The sequence below is a fragment of the Perca fluviatilis genome, chromosome 16 (assembly GCF_010015445.1).
Source record: "Perca fluviatilis chromosome 16, GENO_Pfluv_1.0, whole genome shotgun sequence".
NCBI lineage: Eukaryota > Metazoa > Chordata > Actinopteri > Perciformes > Percidae > Perca > Perca fluviatilis.
This window is the reverse complement of record NC_053127.1, coordinates 24,282,912-24,303,047: the sequence shown is the minus strand read 5'-3', so window position 1 is coordinate 24,303,047 and position 20,136 is coordinate 24,282,912. Positions and strand designations below refer to the sequence as shown.

Sequence of the window (20,136 nt, the reverse complement as noted above, 5' to 3'; positions counted from 1 at the left end):
TAGATCACTTTGTCCCTTTTTACTTTGACACTAAAGGGTCTTTTTCTGTTGAGCAGCGTGAAAAAGCCACATCAAATCCACTCTGATTCATTTTTGTAAAACATGAAAGTTTCCAGATAAGATGAGAACTTATAGGCACTGTAAAAAATAAAGGTTAGCCCTCAATTATTATCACATCTACTATGTGGATTAAAAACAAAACAGTTAAACTATTCAGACCACCATTACTGCTCAACTGCTTTCTATGGCAGATACCTTTTTCAGAAACTATAAAAGATAAAAACACATGAGCAGTTTCCAAATTCATATTTATTGTTACATTGTAAAGCACTTAAGAGTAGACGTGAACAGGAGACCAAATACAATTTGGCCATTGTCATATCATGAAACTACCTGGAATGAAGTTACTGTTTATATTTGGTAATTGTTGAATACAAAAGAAAAAGAGGGGAAACCTGAAAGCGTGAGTACAAGTCGTCTTTGAGACTAGAAAAAGGAGAAGCCAGGAGAGTCCAGTCCGCCTGCTCCTAATCCAACGTAACAGACCAAAAAAAACCCACGTCCAATACAACACAGACGAGACATCCCCAAAAAACAGCATTTTTTTCCTCAGGTAATAATCCTAAGAAACAAATGACGAGTATAACAATACAGACAGCACGCCAGGCTAATCATAACGACTATTTGACCGTATGGCTTTTCTATACAGATATGTAGAAATTCCAGGTGCTGTTTATTAAGACATGCTTGTACTTCATTAAGTGAGAGGCAATGTTTGGGTGTTTTCCCACTCGTGCTTCACCTAAACATCCCGCCTCTGACATTATTTTTTTTTTTTGCCTTGGCAAGCATTTATTCATAAGTATGGTATTCAGGAATGTGTGTTGCTTAGTCTAGGATATGTTTTACTTATCGGTCCGAGTAAAAATATGTAAACAACCTTGCAGCTGGAAATACGAATACTCGCTTTTAAAAAAACAGCATTCTTATACATTAATCAAGAGTTATACTGAAAGTAACAAGTTGTCCTCTGTAACATGAAACCCATCTGTTTAGGATTTTTACTATTTCGGATCCACTTTAAATAAAAAGGGAAATTTTTCTTCAGACCTCAAAAGAGGCAGGGATGCATGCGAATTTATGAATTTGACAGCTTGTTATTCTCATTCAAAAAAAAAAATATATATCTTCATTCCTTCAGTTGGGGGAGCCCTTCAAAACGTTAATGGCTTGTGGGTATGAATAAGTGTCACAATGATCCCAGCCAGTCTCTTAGGCTCGCTTCATCCCCCGACCCATCAAGCAGGCAAAGACTGTCATCACCATTTTGGGCTTGACCTCCACAAGGTCTTCTGGGAGAGCGTAGACACGGGCTCCGATCTTCCTCGCCATAGAGACGGCATATCTATGGATGACACAGAGGTTAATTTGTGTAGAAACGGTTCACACATACTGTAGTTACCAAAACAACGGCGACAGGTTGCTTCTCTTTCTTTTCGGCGTTGTAAGGCCCCGTTTACGCAAATACGCTCGCGGGTAAAAACGTAAAAATATTTTATCAGATGTGCCTTTCGTTTAGACAGCGACGGCGTTTTTGGGGCTTAAAAACGCAAAAAGTGAAACCACCCTCAAGAACGCACTGTGCGAGTGTTGTGTGCCGGCACGCGTGTGTGTGTGTGTGTGTGTGTGTGTGTGTGTGTGTGTGTGTGTGTGTGTGTGTGCGCGCGCGCCACATGTGTGTCAATGTATATATGCAATAACTCCACCTCCTCGTCTGTCCAGACAAGGGAGAGAAGTAGAAGGAAGGTTCTACGCAGGCGCGCGGACTTGGTGGTGTTGTGTGGCAGTGCTTCACACTACCACCTAGCCTGGTGTGCATACGACATCGAAATTCACACACTTTTGCATCACCATATGCACGCAGATCCCCCAATACACTTGTCTAAATGTGGAATAAAAAGTGAGAACGCAACGCCACTTTTGCGTTTTCTCTTCAGATCGTTTCCATCTAAATCTTACTTGGCGTTCTCCAGCTTGTCGTCTTCAGAGAGGCTGCCGGTTTTTATCAGCTCGTAGTTGATGCTGCCGGGCTGGATGGCGTCTATCAGTTCCACTACTGCCATACTGCTGCTGATCTCCTTGTCCTGATCACCACACGACACACAGGTTAATAATCTAACACATACAAATTACATTAAACTACCAGACTTAGTTTATAAATTACAGCATTTTGAGAGAGTGAATATGTCAAAACTGCTTATTTTTCTCATTTTGATTCAGTGAGAAGTTTTAAAAATTCAGAACAAGCTTTATAAAAAAATAAATAAAAAAAAGCCTTAGAGTTTAGATGATTTAGTAACTAATCTAATCTATACAAAGTTATTTACACAGAACATGTAATCAGAAAGAGGAAAAAACATGCTTGCCTTAAAGCTTGAAATCTTGGTCGACTTTCCAGCTTCCGCCAACGTTTTGTTTACCCAGTTTACGATGATGTCATCATTTACTTTCTGTCCATCACCCAGTCCCTCCAGTACATTCAACGTATATCTGAAAGAGTGGAAATGCATAATGTTTGTTATGAGTAGGGTTGGGTATCGTTTGGGTTTTTTCCGATACTGGTGCTAGAACGATACTTTTAAAACGGTGCTGGTGCCTAAACGGTGTCTGAACCGGTGCCTGAACTGAAATATAGATATTTATAATGTATAGAATATAAAAAAGGAGCACAAAACGATGGTCAAAATTAAAGGATTGATTAATAATGTAATAACATTAACTTATAACAATGACTTATTTTACCAGTAAATTGCTGGTAAACGACAATAACAAGCAGCAGATGGGAAAAGGGTATTTCACAATAACTTAAAATGCACCCCAAGGCTGGCGAGTTTCAAGTGAACACACCGTCTGTGTGTTGTTTTTCCGACAGCGGCAGCTGCAGTCAGACTGTTACATCTCAGTGTTGGAATCCTCTACAGGGAAATACAGTCACCCTTTACACTGTTTAACGTAAGCCGTCAGCATTTTAACCATTGGGTTTAATCCAGTTTAGCTAACAGTAATGTAGCGTCCCGTGCACCGAAATTTTCGTTCTTATTCGGTGTCGTTGCTGCGGTTTACGTCGGAAGCGTTTCAGTACCCAAACTTAGTTATGAACTGAACAGTTTAACTATACTTCAAATGGTGCCCGAAGAGTTAGGAACATTAGAAAAAAATAAAACATCAGGGAGGAAACTATTTCTGGACTGTTTTTGTTGTTGTTTTAGAAAACATCCGGTTCTTCTGTATGGTTGTGATTGAAAGTATGTGGAACTGCTAAATATGTCAACACGCAACCTGGCAACTGAGTTTATAGACATGTGGTCTCAATTTGGAGGAACAAGCACATATTAACAACACCACTGGCATGAAATGGAGGTCACCAACTACCCCCTTCCGAGAAATTGTTTACAGTAACAGTTAACACAACAAATCTGACAATGAAGACAATGGTGATTGTAGTGTTTCAAAATGCCACACAGACATACTGATTCCGTAATTCCTTGACAGTAACCTACTTTTTACTGTCCTGGTCCCAGACCAAATACTTGTGAGGGCCCTCATTTGTCTTTTTTAGTTATTGATATATTTAAAAAACGTAGAAATACCTCTCTGAGACCCACTGAGATACAGCAGAGAATCCAGGTATGAAAATCCCCCACACGTGCTTGGCTGTTTTATGCGTTTTCTTGTAGACCCAAAATGGGATGCGGTTTTTACATTTCGGAGATGTATTTCTATTTTGTTCTGTTCTGAAGTGATCCTGAAGCAGTTGTGTTTCACCTTCTCATCAGCTGCCACACCAGTGCCAGAGTCAGGGTAGCATTGCCATCGTTCAGGTCCTGCCCGCCAATGCCAACAAGGGAGAACTTGGCTGTTTTGCCCAGTTCCACTGCGTAGTTACAATTCTCCAACTAGGGGCACAAAAATGTTTGGTTTTGTTTTTGCAAAAGACAGCCAAAAAAGGGTTTTTTTTGGCTAGGAAGGATTAAAAGCAATCAGATTTACCTTTTTCATGTTTGTTCCCAGCTTGGGGTAAGGTGGCTTGTTGACCTTGTTGTTCCAGTCAACAGGCACTTTAATCTTCTCATAGAGTTGGAGGATGACCATGGCATCCTGTAGGTCTCTAGGAGACAAGATTGTCTTTGATAATCATTACCATGAAATAAGTTATGAAACTCTCTTCAGATGCCAGCATATACAGGAGGAGTGAGATAAACTGTGTCCTAGTATCTTGTTTGTGGTACATACCCATACAGATGATTGACATGTGGGTTCACTCCCAGAGAGTTCATCCAGTTTCGGAATGTCCTCTCTTCTCGTGTCTCACCTACACAGCAAAGGATCATGGGATTTAGCTGGCTTTTAGGTGACATAGCTGGCAGCCATACTGGTGGTCTCAGTAATAGTCAGTGTAGTTCTAAACAACATGCAGCTTGCTTGGATCATCAGAACTGAATAGTCCTGGTGCCACTCTGTTAGCTATATAAACAAAAGATCTGGTGACTACTAGCCAACTATCACTGACTTGTTCTGCACACCAACTACTGAATCCCGCAGGAGCCAATGTTAGGAGTGGCTTGTTTTTACACTAATAAAATGAGTTTCTATGCTAACATAAGCCTGCAGGCCAGCTAGTTAGCCAACAAAAAGCAGCCGTTTGTTCAGAGCTGGTTCTTCTCAGGCTGCAGCGGTAATCTCTCTATTTGTGTATTTAGACCTTATTTGTTCACAGCCAATTCTCCAGTGGACCTCTATGATGACATGAATACTGGGAGAGTTGTGCTCTCACCTTCCAACAGTCCCCAGTTAATGTCCTCATTCTCAGGTTTGGTCAGCGCTGGATATTTGTTGAACAGATTGGCCACAAAGGCAAGGTTGAGTTTGGGGTTTCCGCTGACGACGTCAGTTGGGGTGACAAACTGTCGACAGCCGAGCCTGTCGGCCTGCTGCAGCATGGCCTCTGCCCTCTTCACGTCGTCTTTCTCCTGAACAACACACAGAGCACATGCTCCTGATCAGAAACACCGTACAGCTGTTGCCATGTGGTGAAGATACTCAACTGGGGGTGCTGACTGCTGTCAAAGTGCTTACGCTGAAGCCTGCCATGTTAATGTCTATGTGTGGCTGATCTTCCTCGGTGCCTTTTGGAGAGATTTGATTCAGGAGGTGGAAATAGGCCCTTGAGTCCTGGAAAACGATACAAACAAAAACAATTACATTTGTACTAATTCACAAACAAGAAATTCCACCATTAAAAATTATCGCAAATTTTGTCTCATTAAGATAGCTGTAGGCTACTCTAGGTAATGTATTGATAAACTTGATGCTCCTTGTGAGCAACTGTGCACACTAGGTTTTGTATTTTTTCTATCACATGCTTTATTCAAATATTTAGATTTGCTCTACAGTTGTTTTCCTTTATAAACACGTAATTTGGCATATATTCAGTAAATACTGCATTTTAAAATTACATTCCAGAGAATTAGACAAATTAGAGAGTTAACATGCTTTGAGGAACACTGGTTTGAACAAAAATAACAAAAGTTATCTCAAAAAACTTAAAAGAAAATAAAATAAAAGAAAAAAATACAAAAGGTAACAATACATGTGAAGTAGCCTCTCGTATACCTGCCTGGTTGATTTACGGACAATGTATTTTCCAACCAACAAATATTGTACATCTGACATAGTAATTGCTATAATTAATCTGAACTTCCTTAATAATAGGCATATTGCCAAAGAAACAAAAGCACTTTGTACCCTTTTAACCAGAAATTGTGCATATAATATATTCAACGCTTACGTATGTACGCATTTGACAGTTTTCCAATGGTTCCCAAAAAGAGACACTACCCATTAAGTCCTATATTTGGAGCAGTGGAGGCGGATATTTGAGTTAGTCTGTGCAAACACAAACATGCACTGCCCTTTTCAGTGTGCTGATAGACACCTGTTTCGGTGGATCTAGTAACTAGAGAAGTGCGTGGAAATAAACTAAAGTAATTAAGTAAAAATGGGTAAACACCCTACAGACTCTCCCAAAGAACCTTAAAACCTGATCCTGTAAGTATTATCTCTTAAAATCTTTTGAGTGGTTTCTCTACCTGCATCTAGTGTTTAGATACACCACCTGGATTCAATGTAAGTGAGTATGCCCACCTTGATGTCAGAGCTGAAGTTGTTGATCTTCTGCCAGCCAGCATTTTCCAGGTGAAAGTTTGCCCAGCGCAACAGCAGTTCTTCTGGAGATAGTTTCATCAGGTCCTCCAGGGTTTCCCCGTCTCTCAGCAATGCTGCCAGCGCTGTCGAGGGGTGTTAAAGATTTAGTTAAGATACTTGACAACAGACCAGGAAACACAGGCTGAAATACATGTTATGTAACGGTATCAACTATGCTCTGTACCTTCATTTCTGCTTAGCTCGATGTCAGCAAACAGACCAATCTTGATGATCTGCCACAGCAGGCCCAGCACCAGATGGGGCTTCCCCTCTTTCAGGTCTAAAGCACCAATGTTCACCACATGGCAGCCAATAGCAGAAGCTGAGTTCAGGGCCAGGTTCAGATTCTCCTGCAAGGTACAAAGCATCGGATGTTGGAAAATTCAAATAAGCCTTAAGAGGAACAGCAGCCCTGACATACAGTAAATCAAACTGACCTGTATCGTAAATGGTGTCAGCTTCTTCTTATTTATCGTCCTCTCATCGATAGTGTCTGGCACTGACAGGTTAATCATTTTGCTGTGTAAAGGTACAAAAATCAAACATGAAATTTGATCAGACATTTGATGCAATATCCTTGTTGTAAAATAAAGGCAGAGATAGCAACCAAAATGTTCATGGTTTGAAAAGAGGAACGTTTGTGGCTTTAACCAACTTATAGTTTTACATGCCGGTATGTTACTCAAGAAAATCTAACCTGACAAAGTGCAGATTTTAAGCTGTCAAATGCTAACTGAACACTATGACCTACCATAACAGCAGTGTTTGCAATTTGGATTTAGTTACTTTTGCGTTTAAGTTATTTTCTGTTTCAAACGATATACATTTGTGTACCTTGAACTGGTGATTTAACAAAAAGCAACTGAAACAATATGTAATAATTTCTAAATATTTGTAATTAATGTAATAGTATTGTATTACTATCAATATCTCCTCTGCAATGCGAGATAGAATGTTGTTATGGTTGACTGATATCCCAATACAGGCTCGTATTTGTCTTTTCTTCAGCCTGAATGTGATCACAACAGTCGGTGCAATGAGATGCAGGTACCTGACATTTATGTTAATGTCAGAACGGTAGCTAGGTGAAAGAGGGGGAAGGGGGGGTTGTGTTGATGGCTTGAGGTGAAAACAGGAACCCTCACCAGAGTACAATACCGTCTCCGACAGAGGTGAAGAGAGAGTCTGTGTTGGGATCCATGGGCAGGACGTGTTGGCAGTCTGGGTCTCTTTCCAGAGCAGTGTTGATCCAGTTCACAAAGGCATATCGCTCCTCCTCTGTAAGGATACAAAGTAATGTTACAGTATCGCTCATGATGAGTCATTTCAGGTGGTCACATTGTCCATTATAGGTTTCTTTTCTTCATTGGTAAATGGAGCACCTGTAGCTGACGCGCAGAGGGCAGAAAGTCAGTTTATGACAAACATAATAAGCAAAAGGAGAGAAGTTGGGGACGACGTCCACGTGTCCTACCAGAGAACGAGTGTTGTGTGCCTTCGCTTGACAGCACTGATGTCCCTCCAATAGCCAGGATGCCTTCTTTTCTGTTGATGACCTTGCGGAAAGTTTTTGCTATTTCACTGCCCCTCAGTTCCTGGATGATCTAAAACGAGACCAAAGAATACTCAGAGACCAACTACATTCGATGCCTCGAAAACATTGCATTATTGTTTTAAGCTGAAATTTGTGAAATATTTCAAATGTATGAACATGAACATGTAATGAACATTTTGATTTGTAGATTTGAGATTGTGTTGTAGAGGTCAACCAATTCATTGCTTTGGCCAATAATAATTAACAGAACCACCTTCTGCTGTTCATATGTTTAGAGTATGTTTGTAGTGTCAGCATCGCATCAGTTTTAAAAATGAAGTTACCACCAAATATTTTAAAGCACTAACTGAATCATTTTCTGACATAAACACTCACTGGACACTTTATTAGGTAAACCTGTCCAATCTAATGCAATTCAATAAACCAGTTTTGCCATACATGTTACCATTACAAGGCACGTAATGTTCAGTGTTTGTCGTACAATGTAGGAAATGTGTACATTTTAATAGAAAGGTTATGTAGGCGTTTCTACAGAATATTAGAAAAAACTCTCAATATAACGCAGTCCAGAACAACACCACTGATAACTAGGACCTGAATGCTAAAACATAATTTAAATAACACCTCAACGACAGTGTCAACAAAAAACAACATTAAAGACATTATAGATATAAAAGTAGACTTCATGGAACTTTTGACTTAATCAATAGATTCATCAATGGTGAAAAAACTCTCGGCATACTTATGTGCATAATATAATGTCATTTGCATCCCTTGTTGTGGTGTAGAGCTCCTGTTAGCCTCCATGACAGCCAGCTGGCATGGAATAAAGCTAACCTGCCAGCCCAAGGGCTGAGAAGATAAGGTAAACATCTAGCCTAGTAAGTGACTTTTTGAACAATATATAAATGGGCTGAAAAACTGTGTTTATAAACAAGAAAAGGTCCAGGAAGACATCGGGTTAATGGGTTCATAGAAGCAACTGATGTGTTGTGCATTTAAGTACACTGTAGGGATTCAAAGTGAGCGTGTGCATTCACTGCACATCTAATCTAAGTATTACAGTGTTGAGTGTGTGAGTGCCAGTATGTCATTATCAGTGGTAACAGTGAACCGCCAGGGCTAAAGCGGTTATCATCCTCTACACTCCCAACACCACCCTCAGGCTTGTCCCAACATCCCAACATGAAATAATGACCTCATTAAATCAGTCTCAACAACAACAACAACTAATGGGACCATATTTTGCTCTGTAGTGCGAGTTCATACTGTATGTAGCTTATCACAAAGCTGCTTTGACAATACGTCTTCCATGGTTATAATAGCGATACTTGCTGAACCTGAAGCTATCGCTGCTTCAACAGTGACCTCAGCCCCGCAAGCGTTGCTGTGACCACAATGAGCTATTCAGGCCGACTCTGTGAGCGCAGCACACTTTATCACAAATGTGCGGGAGGTCACAGGGTGCCAGCTTGCATTTTTTGGCCACTAGGTAAAAGAGGTAAGCACAGCAAAACAATCATGACCTTGCAAAGATGATAAGGATCGCCATTTATTTCTGCAACTTAGTAAAAAGCAATTTTTTGGAACTACAGCTCGCGACTGTAGTTCCAATGAGACAACCTGTAGGGGGACCAAAAAGGGAAAAGTTACATAGTATGCCTTTAACGTTCACATCTATAGGCAGTCATTCCAAATGCATTTAATCTGGGTGGTTATCATCATATTTTGTAATGGGGTGTAGCAAAGCCTAGTGGAGAAGCACACACACCTTTCTAACACAAAGGCCCAATGTTGTTTGGCAGCTAACTGTAAAGTCCCAGATGTCCTCCCTTCCCGTAGGCACATGAACACAGCATAACACACTGCAAAAGTCAAATCCCAGTTTTGCATAATCCCAAAATCATCTGATCAATCCGCTGATCCTGGGACCTAGAGTGATTATCTCAAAATGTCGTTACCTTTTTACATATTTTGCCAAAGGACAGACAACATTGACAACAAAACCCCCTCTAACTTAGTTGACACAATTAGGCAACTTGATTTCAGAAAATGTTACATAATTTTAATCACTTCACTTCTAAAAAAAAAAAAATAAATAAAAAATGCTAGCAATCCTTTTTGCCCTCCCGTTCTGAAATGTCTTGTGTTCATTTCACTCTTTTTTTTTTTTAAATGAGATCTTATTTAGGTGGATTTGATTCTGTTTAATTTGTTATGCACTTTTAATTGGCTGGTTTTATTTAATGGTTGTCCTGAAATGTTTTAATCCTTATTTTCCCATGTAAAAAGGACCTTGTTTCTTAGTTTGAAAGGTTCAAACTTCAAACCCTTTTTTGACAAAGCCGTTTACTGCAACAGCTTGTCCTTCAAATCCCCTGAAACCGACAATTTTACTATAACTCTTGCTTTTTTTGCCCTTTCATCAGGCTCTACAAATCAAATTATAATAATTTTTATTTTAGTGTTGTATAGATGGAGACTGTGTCCTGTTACACATAACAACATAACATCTGGATTATTTGTGAGGCTTCTGTGAGGGCTGCTTCTCTGAAATGTTAAGACCTTGATACTGGTTTATGGGTTATAACTGTTTGGGTTATATTTTGATGTTTTAGCAGAGAAAAGTCTCCTCACACACTCAAGTCACAAAACAAGACTATAGCCAGCGAGACGCAATCTCCGTTATTTTCCTTGACTAAAAACACAGAGTTCCTGAACTCCTCAGAGACAAAGCAGCCACCTGAAAAATCGCTGATAATCGCTATAATTTTATTTTATTATAATTATTTCACTCATAACTTTGGCTACACTTACAAAAGTACACAGATGAACTGTGGAGAACAGTTGTCATCACGAAACCATAAAGAGTATCTGAAATTGTAAGTAAGTAATTATGAATGAGTCCAAAAATTGTTTAAGTTCAAGATGTCCTAAGTGGAGTCACAGATATTCGGACACAACACAGTTTTAAAGTCATCCAATTCAATCTGATTTACTGAGTTATTATCATAGCCAGGGTTAAACTAACTAATGGACAACTAAACAGCCACGTACCCTTAAACAGGACACTTGAACTACCATAGAAAAAACAAAACACAGCTGCAGAACATTTTGATTGACCCACATGATCTTGAGATCTTGAATCATGCTGTGCTCCTGTACCAGACGCTGCCTCTGTGAAAGAATTCTCTCTTAACGACTGCTCCATCATCACTGCTGAAACAAAACACTGGAACTCACACCACTTTGCTGACCTCACTTCCACATTCCCTGAGAGAGTGTGTGTGTGTGTGTGTGTGTGTGTGTGTGTGTGTGTGTGTAGGCCTTTCAACTCCGTCGTGCATGGAGCTGCTAAAAGTTGCTTTGCGTAGCGGCCCCACCCAGGAGGGCGAGGTGCTTTTTAGGCAGAACAGAAAACAAAGACCAGCTCAGAGTAAGAAAAGCTCTGAACGGAAGGTGAAAACTTTTCAAGCTCGACAGAACGAACAGTTCGGAGCTAGACGTACCGCTAGAAACTCTTCGAAGCTGATCTTATTATCCTTGTTGCGATCCAGTTTCTGGATGATCTCACGGACCATGTATCCAGGTAGAGCATGGCCGGCATCTTTAAGGAGCTCATGGAGTTCATAATCAACGATAAATCCATCGCCGTTCAGATCTGCAGAAACACAAAAAGAACCATTAGACCCAGCACATATAATACAACTAGGACTGGAGCTACTGTAACATAAACACAATAATTTCTATAACATACGTTCATGGTAACACATGGCTTTAACTCACCACATTTTCCAAAGATCTCTCTCATCTCCTCCATTTCCTCTTTTGTTATCTTTCCAGTCATGTTTCTGTGATTGACCCGAGGTGGTCAGTCAGAGAAAGGTGGGACTGCAGAGAAGAAAAGAGCACAGAGTCACCAACATGGTCTTGAGAGGAACCCAAGCTTCACCAGCCTCCCACAAACCTCCTTAAAGCCTCTGAAACTAATCCAGACTGCTCGCTGTTTTACTACTCGGATCACAGACCGGTTGAAATGTTTTGCCTCCTTGCAACCGGAGAAGTGACCTTAACTCTCTGGGCAGAACAATAGTCACTCGCCATCTTCTGTCAGGTCTAAAAAAAATTTTTTTAAATTACTACTTTATATATCCATCTCCTCACTGATCTCTGCTAAACCCCACCCCCACTGATCATATCTACTGTTCTCTTTAGTTCCTCTCTTTAGCGCTTTTCCTTTTCCAAGCATGGCTCTCTCCCATAATCAAAGTAATTTCCTGTTCCATTGTATAGCAATGAGCCCATACTGTAACTGTAGCCAGAGAAGCTGAGACTACTGATTTTACACAACCCTTTTTTGACAAAGCCGTTTACTGCAACAGCTTGTCCTTCAAATCCCCTGAAACCGACAATTTTACTATAACTTGCTTTTTTGCCCTTTCATCAGGCTCTACAAATCAAAAATATAATATTTTTTTATTTTAGTGTTAAAATAGATGGAGACTTTGTCCAGTTATATGTAACAACATAACATCCGGATTATTTGTGAGGCTTCTGTGAGGGCTGCTTCTCTGAAATGTTAAGACCTTGATACTGGTTTATGGGTTATAACTGTTTGGGTTATATTTTGATGTTTTAGCAGAGAAAAGTCTCCTCACATACTCAAGTCACAAAACAAGACTATAGCCAGCGAGATGCAATCTCAGTTATTTTCCTTGACTAAAAACACAGTGTTCCTGAACTCCTCAGAGACAAAGCAGCCATCTGAAAATCGCTGAAAATAAGGAATTCCTCTGAGTACCTCCTTCCCGTTCTGTTGAGGCAGAGGAATGCACGAGGCCTGGGCAGATCAAGCTTCACTTACACAGAGGTGAGCAGGGTGTGCTGCCTCCTTCGCATGGGCTAAACTAGTATGATGGCATTCCCCTCGAACACACAAGCGAGTGAGGTTTATACTGTGGTAGAGTAAGATTCACCAATTTTTCCAGACAGAAAAGTGTTCCCATTTCCTGATTTAAAGTACAGATTGTTGATTTTCACAGCATATTAGTCAGAACTCCTGGGCAAAGCCTTTTCCACAGTGCTACATGTGTAAAACCATATTAGGGAATATCTGAATGTCAAGTTAGTCAAATGGATTATAATGCAATTGATCATTAGCAATAATTATAACGGTAATTTAAGCCTATATTGGTCAATTTCTTTGGAGTGGTTTCAGCCCATCTAGTCTTTCTGTGGCCACAGCAGCCTCACAGGCACACATTCAAGCAGACAAACAATGAACAAAGGTCCAGTAGCCATGCATCCTCTTTCATGAATGAAACTATTAATAGTATTCATGAAAGATGATTCAACAGTAGACATGTGGTCTCTGAAATGTGACTCAGTTCCCATAATGCTATTCTTACAGACAAAACAAAGTGTAGAAATAACACCTTGGCCTACAAAATCAAAAACGAGTCACCCAAAAAAGTAATTCAGATGAAATCATGTTTATTAATTTAAGAAAAAAAGTCCAATACAGTATAAACTTGCTTCTAGGTAGCAACAATAACAAGGCCAGATTTTTCACTTTACAGTGACAGAGATTTTAGGTTTAAATGCCACTCACATGAATCACAGAGAACAGGGTGTTTTTCAGGGCAAGCACAAACTCCTGACTAAACGATTAGGAAAATGACGATGCCAGTGTTGCTATATTTAACTTTTCTCTAAAAAGGATGTGAAATGTGGCTGCTGAAGTCGGCCCAGCTACAATAAGGGCTGACGAGCATTCCCTCCTTTGCCAGCCCTAGTCACACCCTCGACGGAGGGAGAGTGAAAACAGCAGAGGGGTTAAGTACATGGAGCAAGGGCACAGATGGCAGTGGACAAATGTGAGACGTATCACTGGTGGTACAGAAGAATAGAGGGTTTGTAACCACTGTCACAAACACAAGAAAGTGAGTTCCGAGCGTCAGGCTCCAAAACACAGTTGCTGTCTTTGACAGCTGGACTGTGTGCTTCGAGAGAAGAGAATTCCTGCGCAGCAGCAAGCTCCTAAATGGAGTGGCTCATAGGTTTGTCTAAAAGCATATCAATACTCCTGATAGAGTTCAAAAGACATTATTGAAATGTCAGCGCTTAGCAGCAGTGCAAGAGTTTTACATCAGAATATGTTTGGCTAATACAAAGACAAGAAATATTGAGAATATAGTTCCCAAATTGCAAGAGCTGGCACTTCAAAATGACCTCCGAAAAAGTCCTCTACGCACTTCTGTGTAGGTTTAGTCATCCAGATAACGCGATATCTAGCAGAACCAAAACAAGAGCAACCAGGCTTGCTTTGTGGTCTCTAAGACATTTCACCACTCATTCAAGAAGCGCTCTCAGTTCTCGTGCTGTTGTTTAACAACTAGATATCACACAAACAAGCATTTCTTTCCAAGCACCAGCTTTAATTGTCAAGACAAAAACAGCGCATTGACGCTGTTTACGATCGCCTTTGATGGATGTTACAGTCAATTTAAAGCAGAGGGCTGTTCCCAGATGGCGGAGTTAAATGTGTGTAGAGGTGACACACCCCATCCTGTCAGTGTTTCATCCACACAGCAACATGGTAAATGTGAGGCACACAAATAGATTGGGCACCCTTCCCAAGTGTGGTCAAATGCATATGCACACACCCAACACAGTCTGCAATAACATGGCCATTTTTACTTAGTCACAATGGCCTGAAGCAGCGAGTCAAACTGACTCATAAACACCAAACAGTCTGTGACACCAGCCTTTCATTTCCTATTCCGGCTGCTTGCATTAGATAAGCACAGCCATACTGACAGGTAAGGAGGAGGTGACGACAACAAATATTGTATGTGGAGTTTACATAACTCTGACATCATACGCAGCCGGAAGCATATCACTCTGGGTTGGGTTTAGGGTTATTATAAAAGCTTACAAAGCTTGGGAGTGGTAAATCATCATGGAAATATTCAAATGAAATGGTCCCCTGACCGTATCCCTAACCATGAGCAATTCCATCTTTACAACTTGCTCTAATAGCACACTACTTTTCCCCAAATGAAAGAATGTAGCTGTAGTAAAAAGGACGCAGCAGGTAAAAGAGCCTTGTGCTAGCGAAGGTGTTAGGAATCCATACTAACCATCATTTAAGAATGTCATTAGACAGGTTACTTAGGTGCTGCTGAATCAGTTCGGTTAGGCGGTTACTGCTACAGGTAATCAGCCACACCTGCAAGGGTTTGCCATTACTCAACAAAAGCACTGTAAAGCATTTTCCTCTGCTGCATAATTAGACGTTACAAGGCACAGCTCTGTAAAATACCACCCTTTCCTCACGCATGCATGACACATGACACTGTATACCTCCCTGCTCCAAGGCCGTTGTTACGTAGCTGACCCCTGACCTCCCAAACAGAGGACATACTGTATACATGGAGAGACTTTCTCTGTGGAGGTCATTACACTAATATTTTGTGTTGTAGTAATAGAAGTAAAGTTTTTTTAAAAAGGCAGTCAATGTAATCCATGGCACTTCCCCACTCACGTCCTCTATACAGTATTTTTGTAAAGGAGTTTCTGACAATTTATCCTTGTACAGAGAGCCCCAATATTCACAAGATTTATATATGTGTATTTGTATAAAGAGATTAAGATTAATATCTTCTAAACCTATTCTATTCACAAAGTAAGGTATTTAGGGAATGATATAGCCTTGGTGAAGAGTGCTTTCAAATTGGAATTAGCATAGATTAAAAAAAATATATAAAACTGACAAAAACAACAAAAAGTAAAAACAAGTGCAGCCAATAAAAAACTCAATAACTTTCACTGCATAGAAAAAAACAAATGAAGGCCCCTGTTTAAAATCCTCCTGGCAGTGCAGAAAGTGGGGCAACCTGTTCATTCGCACAGGTGTGAGCGTGCGCGTGTGTTTAAGGGTGGAAACAAAATATCAGCACACTCCCTCCTCCTTCTTGACTTTCTGGTTTGTCTTTACAAACTCTCACGTGATTCTGTAGCATGAATAAGGGGAACTCACATTTTACTTCAACTCATGTAAATCACAGTACATAACTGTCAATCAGGTTAATGACAGGCGCAATTAAAATGATTTGCACGTCACACAAAAGGCGTGCAAACAGCACTTTTCCACTTTTTTTTTTAAATCTCCGGAGTCCTCCTGATATCAATAATTGATTCAATGCTTTTGTCTTTAACAATTAAACATATTTTACAACCTCTCTATCAAAGCATGCCACTGCACACCTTGTAAAACAAGACATTAATAGAGGATAGACAACAAGAAATACTGATACAGCAGCGATGCAAGGAATAAGACCACTGATGAGTGTCTGTATTCACAACACACTTCTTATTTCAAGTCACAATATTTATCAAATTAAAATGTGGGTCTTGTCTTGTTGTTCAAGGTTGTCCCTACAGTGATCCACAATTGAAATCCCAGATGTACACGTGCTGCAGCCCCAGACTGCTCGACAGGAAAAATCTGGTAAATCACTCAGAGCAATAAACTAGTTTACATAGACCACTGTTTTACATGAGAGCAAATAGCACAGAGTAACTGACTGGGCTGTCTCATTTTAGTGTTAAAACATCCACCAACCTTTCACAACATACTAGCATACCATATACATAATGCTGGGGTCATATCAAATGTCAATAAGACAAAAAGTGATTTGTCATCAGAAGAGCAGTGAGGTTACACACACCTAGCATAGCAAATATTACACTAGGCTTCACTTTTTGTAATGAATGTATGTGCGAGTGTGTTAAGGCTATGTGTAGGTCATTCTAGGTCCGCTTGTGTATCGGCAATATTACAACAACAAAAAATGTGTGCAGGCTCCACCTATGCGGCTTCCTTCGGTGAGCGGCGATGTAGGCTACTTAATGAAACGAACCTGGTTGTCTTACTTACTTGCTCCTTGCTTTGACATTTGTCATTATTCACAAATGTGAAGGGATAGTTCCAAAATATCGAAGAAACATAAACGCTGTGTATGAACTTTAACTAGTTACAGTTACATCTTAGTTACGTTACGTAAAGTTTGAGTAGTAGTTACTGTTCACGAATTAAAGGAGTCGGAGGCTACTTTATTTCAGTATATCAAAGACCTATCCAGCGCCGTTAGAATTAATAGGCTACAGTGAAGGTGTAGCTAAAGCTAGCGACAGACATGCAAGTTCTATGGGCAGGACAACTATCCCTGTTTCCTCTTGCAAATCCACACCTCTACACAGAAGGGAATGGCTATCACAGCGAGGAAAGATTAAGACAAGGTTGTTATTTTAGTAAACGCTATTGAGACAAATTCTATCTGTAAGTAGTTATTGATGTAGAAGTTGCCAGGAAATTGGTACTCACTATCGGTGCGCCTGAAATTCCAGACAGCGTCCCAGTTTGCAGTCCTGCCTCCTCCACGTAGAGACAAAAGTAGACAGCAGTTGGAATGTTGGCCCCGCCCTGTCGGCGACGTCACCACCAGACGTTGATGTCCGGTCTACAGACTTATGAGCAAACACTTAAGGCCTTTTAGAAGTGTATTTATTTTTATGATAGTTTTACTTTTTTTTATCATAAAAAGCCAGTGATACTAGACAAATCATACCGAGGGACAAGCCCTTTTCACTCCTTCTACAATATACCTAATACGAAAACTGCTTAAAATCCTTTAAAAACAACAAAGGATGAATTTTTAAAAAGTAAATAATTTATTTTTCACATTACACAACTAAATTATAAAATAATTATTAAATAAATATTGTTAATTCAGTTTTACAAGACACTTGTTTGAGGGACATAAAATGGCATGTTTTCGTCGAATATGCAATATATTGAATGAACGTCAAAATATATTGAATGAAAGTATGAATATATTGAATGAAAGGCATGTTGACGTTAGCATGATGAAAGGGACCTGGCTGTCTGACCAAAAAGGTTCCTTTCATTTGGTCTTCCACAATGAAAAAGTGAATAAACTTCTTCATTGGGAGAACGGTACTGGATATGGTTACCGTTACCAGTGTTTTGTAAAGTAAGTAAAAATTGTAAAAGTGTAAAATATTCATGGTTTTGTACATATTGTATAGTATATATTATTTGGGCTTTATTGTACATACCATGTCTTATATATGTTTTTATATACATAACTGGATATTTTGATTTGTAAATATAGTATTGTTTTTTCTTCCTTCAGTGCTACCATTACGGAATTATTTAATTAAAATAAGATAAGATGTATGTTGTTGTTGCAGCAGCAGCAGCAGCAGCAGCACAAGGACAAATATAAGTAGCCTACATAAATCTGAAAACGTAAAAGACAAATAATTAGAAATATATAAAATAGGAGTAGAAATACAAATATAAACTACACAAGCAATTCATATCAAAATTACAAGTCAACACTACAAGTTACATGAACAAATCATTTTTGTGATGAATCTTCTTCAGTACAATATTCTTCACATAGGGGCTTTTGGAAGGCAAGAGTCATATTCCAAAGTTTACTAGTTAAGGCAAGATATCTGAATCTGTAAAAATATTAGGAGTTGTCTTAGCAAACCTTGTTTTAAGAGATTAACAGTAGATGAGGACAGTACAGTATGTTCCTTCAGTTTAAAATTATTTATGTTACTATTTACATAATAAACATATGCCATTTGATAAAGTGATGCTATCTGGATGATGCTTAAAAGTCATCTAGATGGCATCACATACAGTAAAGGTAAAGATGTGGCCCAGAAAAGGTTAAAGGCTAGCCCTGGAACTAACAAAGTTAGAATATAAACAGATTGAAATCAGTTTGAAGTTTAAATTAGTTGTGTAGTGGCTGCAGGAGAGTGTGCTAATAAATTACTGATATCCAGACATCCATCAATGATGTTTCTTTGCAGTGTAACTTACAAGAGGGTCAGTGTTTGATGTGGGTTTAGGCCTGTTAAGAAGTCAAAGAAATATAAGGCATGCTATCAGCAGGGTCTACAATAAGTCATTGATGAGGTGGACCTATGGGCATATGATAGTGGTTTAAGATGCTCAACAAACACAAACGGCCTTCATGAAAATAACAATATGGTGCATGCGATGTAAAGAGAAGTTTACCTGAGAGGTTTATACATTTTTGATTACTGGTGGTCAAAGCATATCAGCAAAATAGTAGAAACATCTTCAAAATAAATAATTGTGATAAGGATCTGTCTGGCTCAGTAGCTAATAATTTAGGCTACATAAACAATTTTTCTTATAGTGACTGTTCCAGGAAAGAATGTAAAGATCACAATGTACAAATCATGTTGGTACATTAGGGATGTTGACAGTGTTGATGATACTTTAGTGGTTGGAAGCGTTCAAAACAAAACAAAAAAAATGGGTCTTTTTCTTATGCTGTGCATGCAAGTTGATGTTGCACTTGCATTAAAATGCAAATGCATTTACACAGTAACAATTAAAGGAGTCATTAATGCCAAGTGTATGTGAGCTTCTGCTCTGTTGAAGGGGAATGGGAGACTGGCCACTTTGGGAAAAGCAATAGCCTATGTCCTGCAAGGGACAGCAGTTTTTAAGTTAGAAGTCAGAAGTAAAATGTATATGTGGAAAAGTTCATAGAATGTTGCTGGAACAGAGAGCTGCAGGGAAGCCATTAATAGGCTACCAAATATTTAAAAAGTGGACTGTTAATACACAATGATTGTATAACAGTATAGGTTAGAAGACATCTTATGAGCAGTCAGTCAGAAGGATATGCAATTTACACTAAATAATAGCATATTAAGCATGAACTTAACTAATGTACCACGTGTTGTTAACCTTTTTGAGAGGGAAAGAGAAATTTTGATTGATGGTTTTTAGGATTGTTAGAATATTTTCATTATCAAATAATAGATTAAACCACTGAAGTTATAATAAAAATTTGTTTACTTCCAAGTAGAATCAGTTTACAGTACTCACAGCACAAGTACAGTAAGTTACTAACGTAAGCCTCAAACAGTAGCTTATTTATGTGTGAAATACAATCATAACAGAATTTGATGTTGCCAATTGTCTATCTTGTCAGTTTAGATGTCATCTCCTCTATCTGGTCAGACTCTATGGCGTCCCCTTTATCTGGTCAGAGAGATGCATGTTCTGTCCTTGGGTTATCTTGTTATGATGTTATCTTGTGGGGGCAAGTAGTGTTATGGTTTTTTTACTATGCAAATAGTTTAATTTAACAGAGAGAGAAGATAGTAATCACTATAATATTAGGCTATTCTATGCAAACAGTTTAATAAATAACAAGAGAGAAAGTATGTAT

At 39.2% G+C, this 20,136-nt stretch overlaps 1 protein-coding gene across 1 annotated transcript; it reads right to left on the bottom strand.

Moving 5' to 3' along the window:
• Window positions 1–291: 291 nt before the first annotated feature.
• Window positions 292–17,335, bottom strand: pls3 (plastin 3 (T isoform)). Its single transcript, XM_039777259.1, has 16 exons — window positions 17,208–17,335; window positions 11,606–11,710; window positions 11,329–11,480; window positions 7,739–7,868; window positions 7,410–7,542; window positions 6,702–6,783; window positions 6,449–6,614; window positions 6,205–6,347; window positions 5,137–5,232; window positions 4,835–5,030; window positions 4,294–4,372; window positions 4,051–4,168; window positions 3,826–3,956; window positions 2,427–2,550; window positions 2,020–2,144; window positions 292–1,405 (listed from the first exon to the last, which is right to left on the bottom strand). Exons 2-16 carry the CDS (start codon window positions 11,664–11,666, stop codon window positions 1,273–1,275), a joined length of 1,869 nt encoding a protein of 622 aa, XP_039633193.1. The 5' UTR covers window positions 11,667–11,710; window positions 17,208–17,335; the 3' UTR covers window positions 292–1,272.
• Between the last annotated feature and the right edge of the window lie 2,801 nt (window positions 17,336–20,136).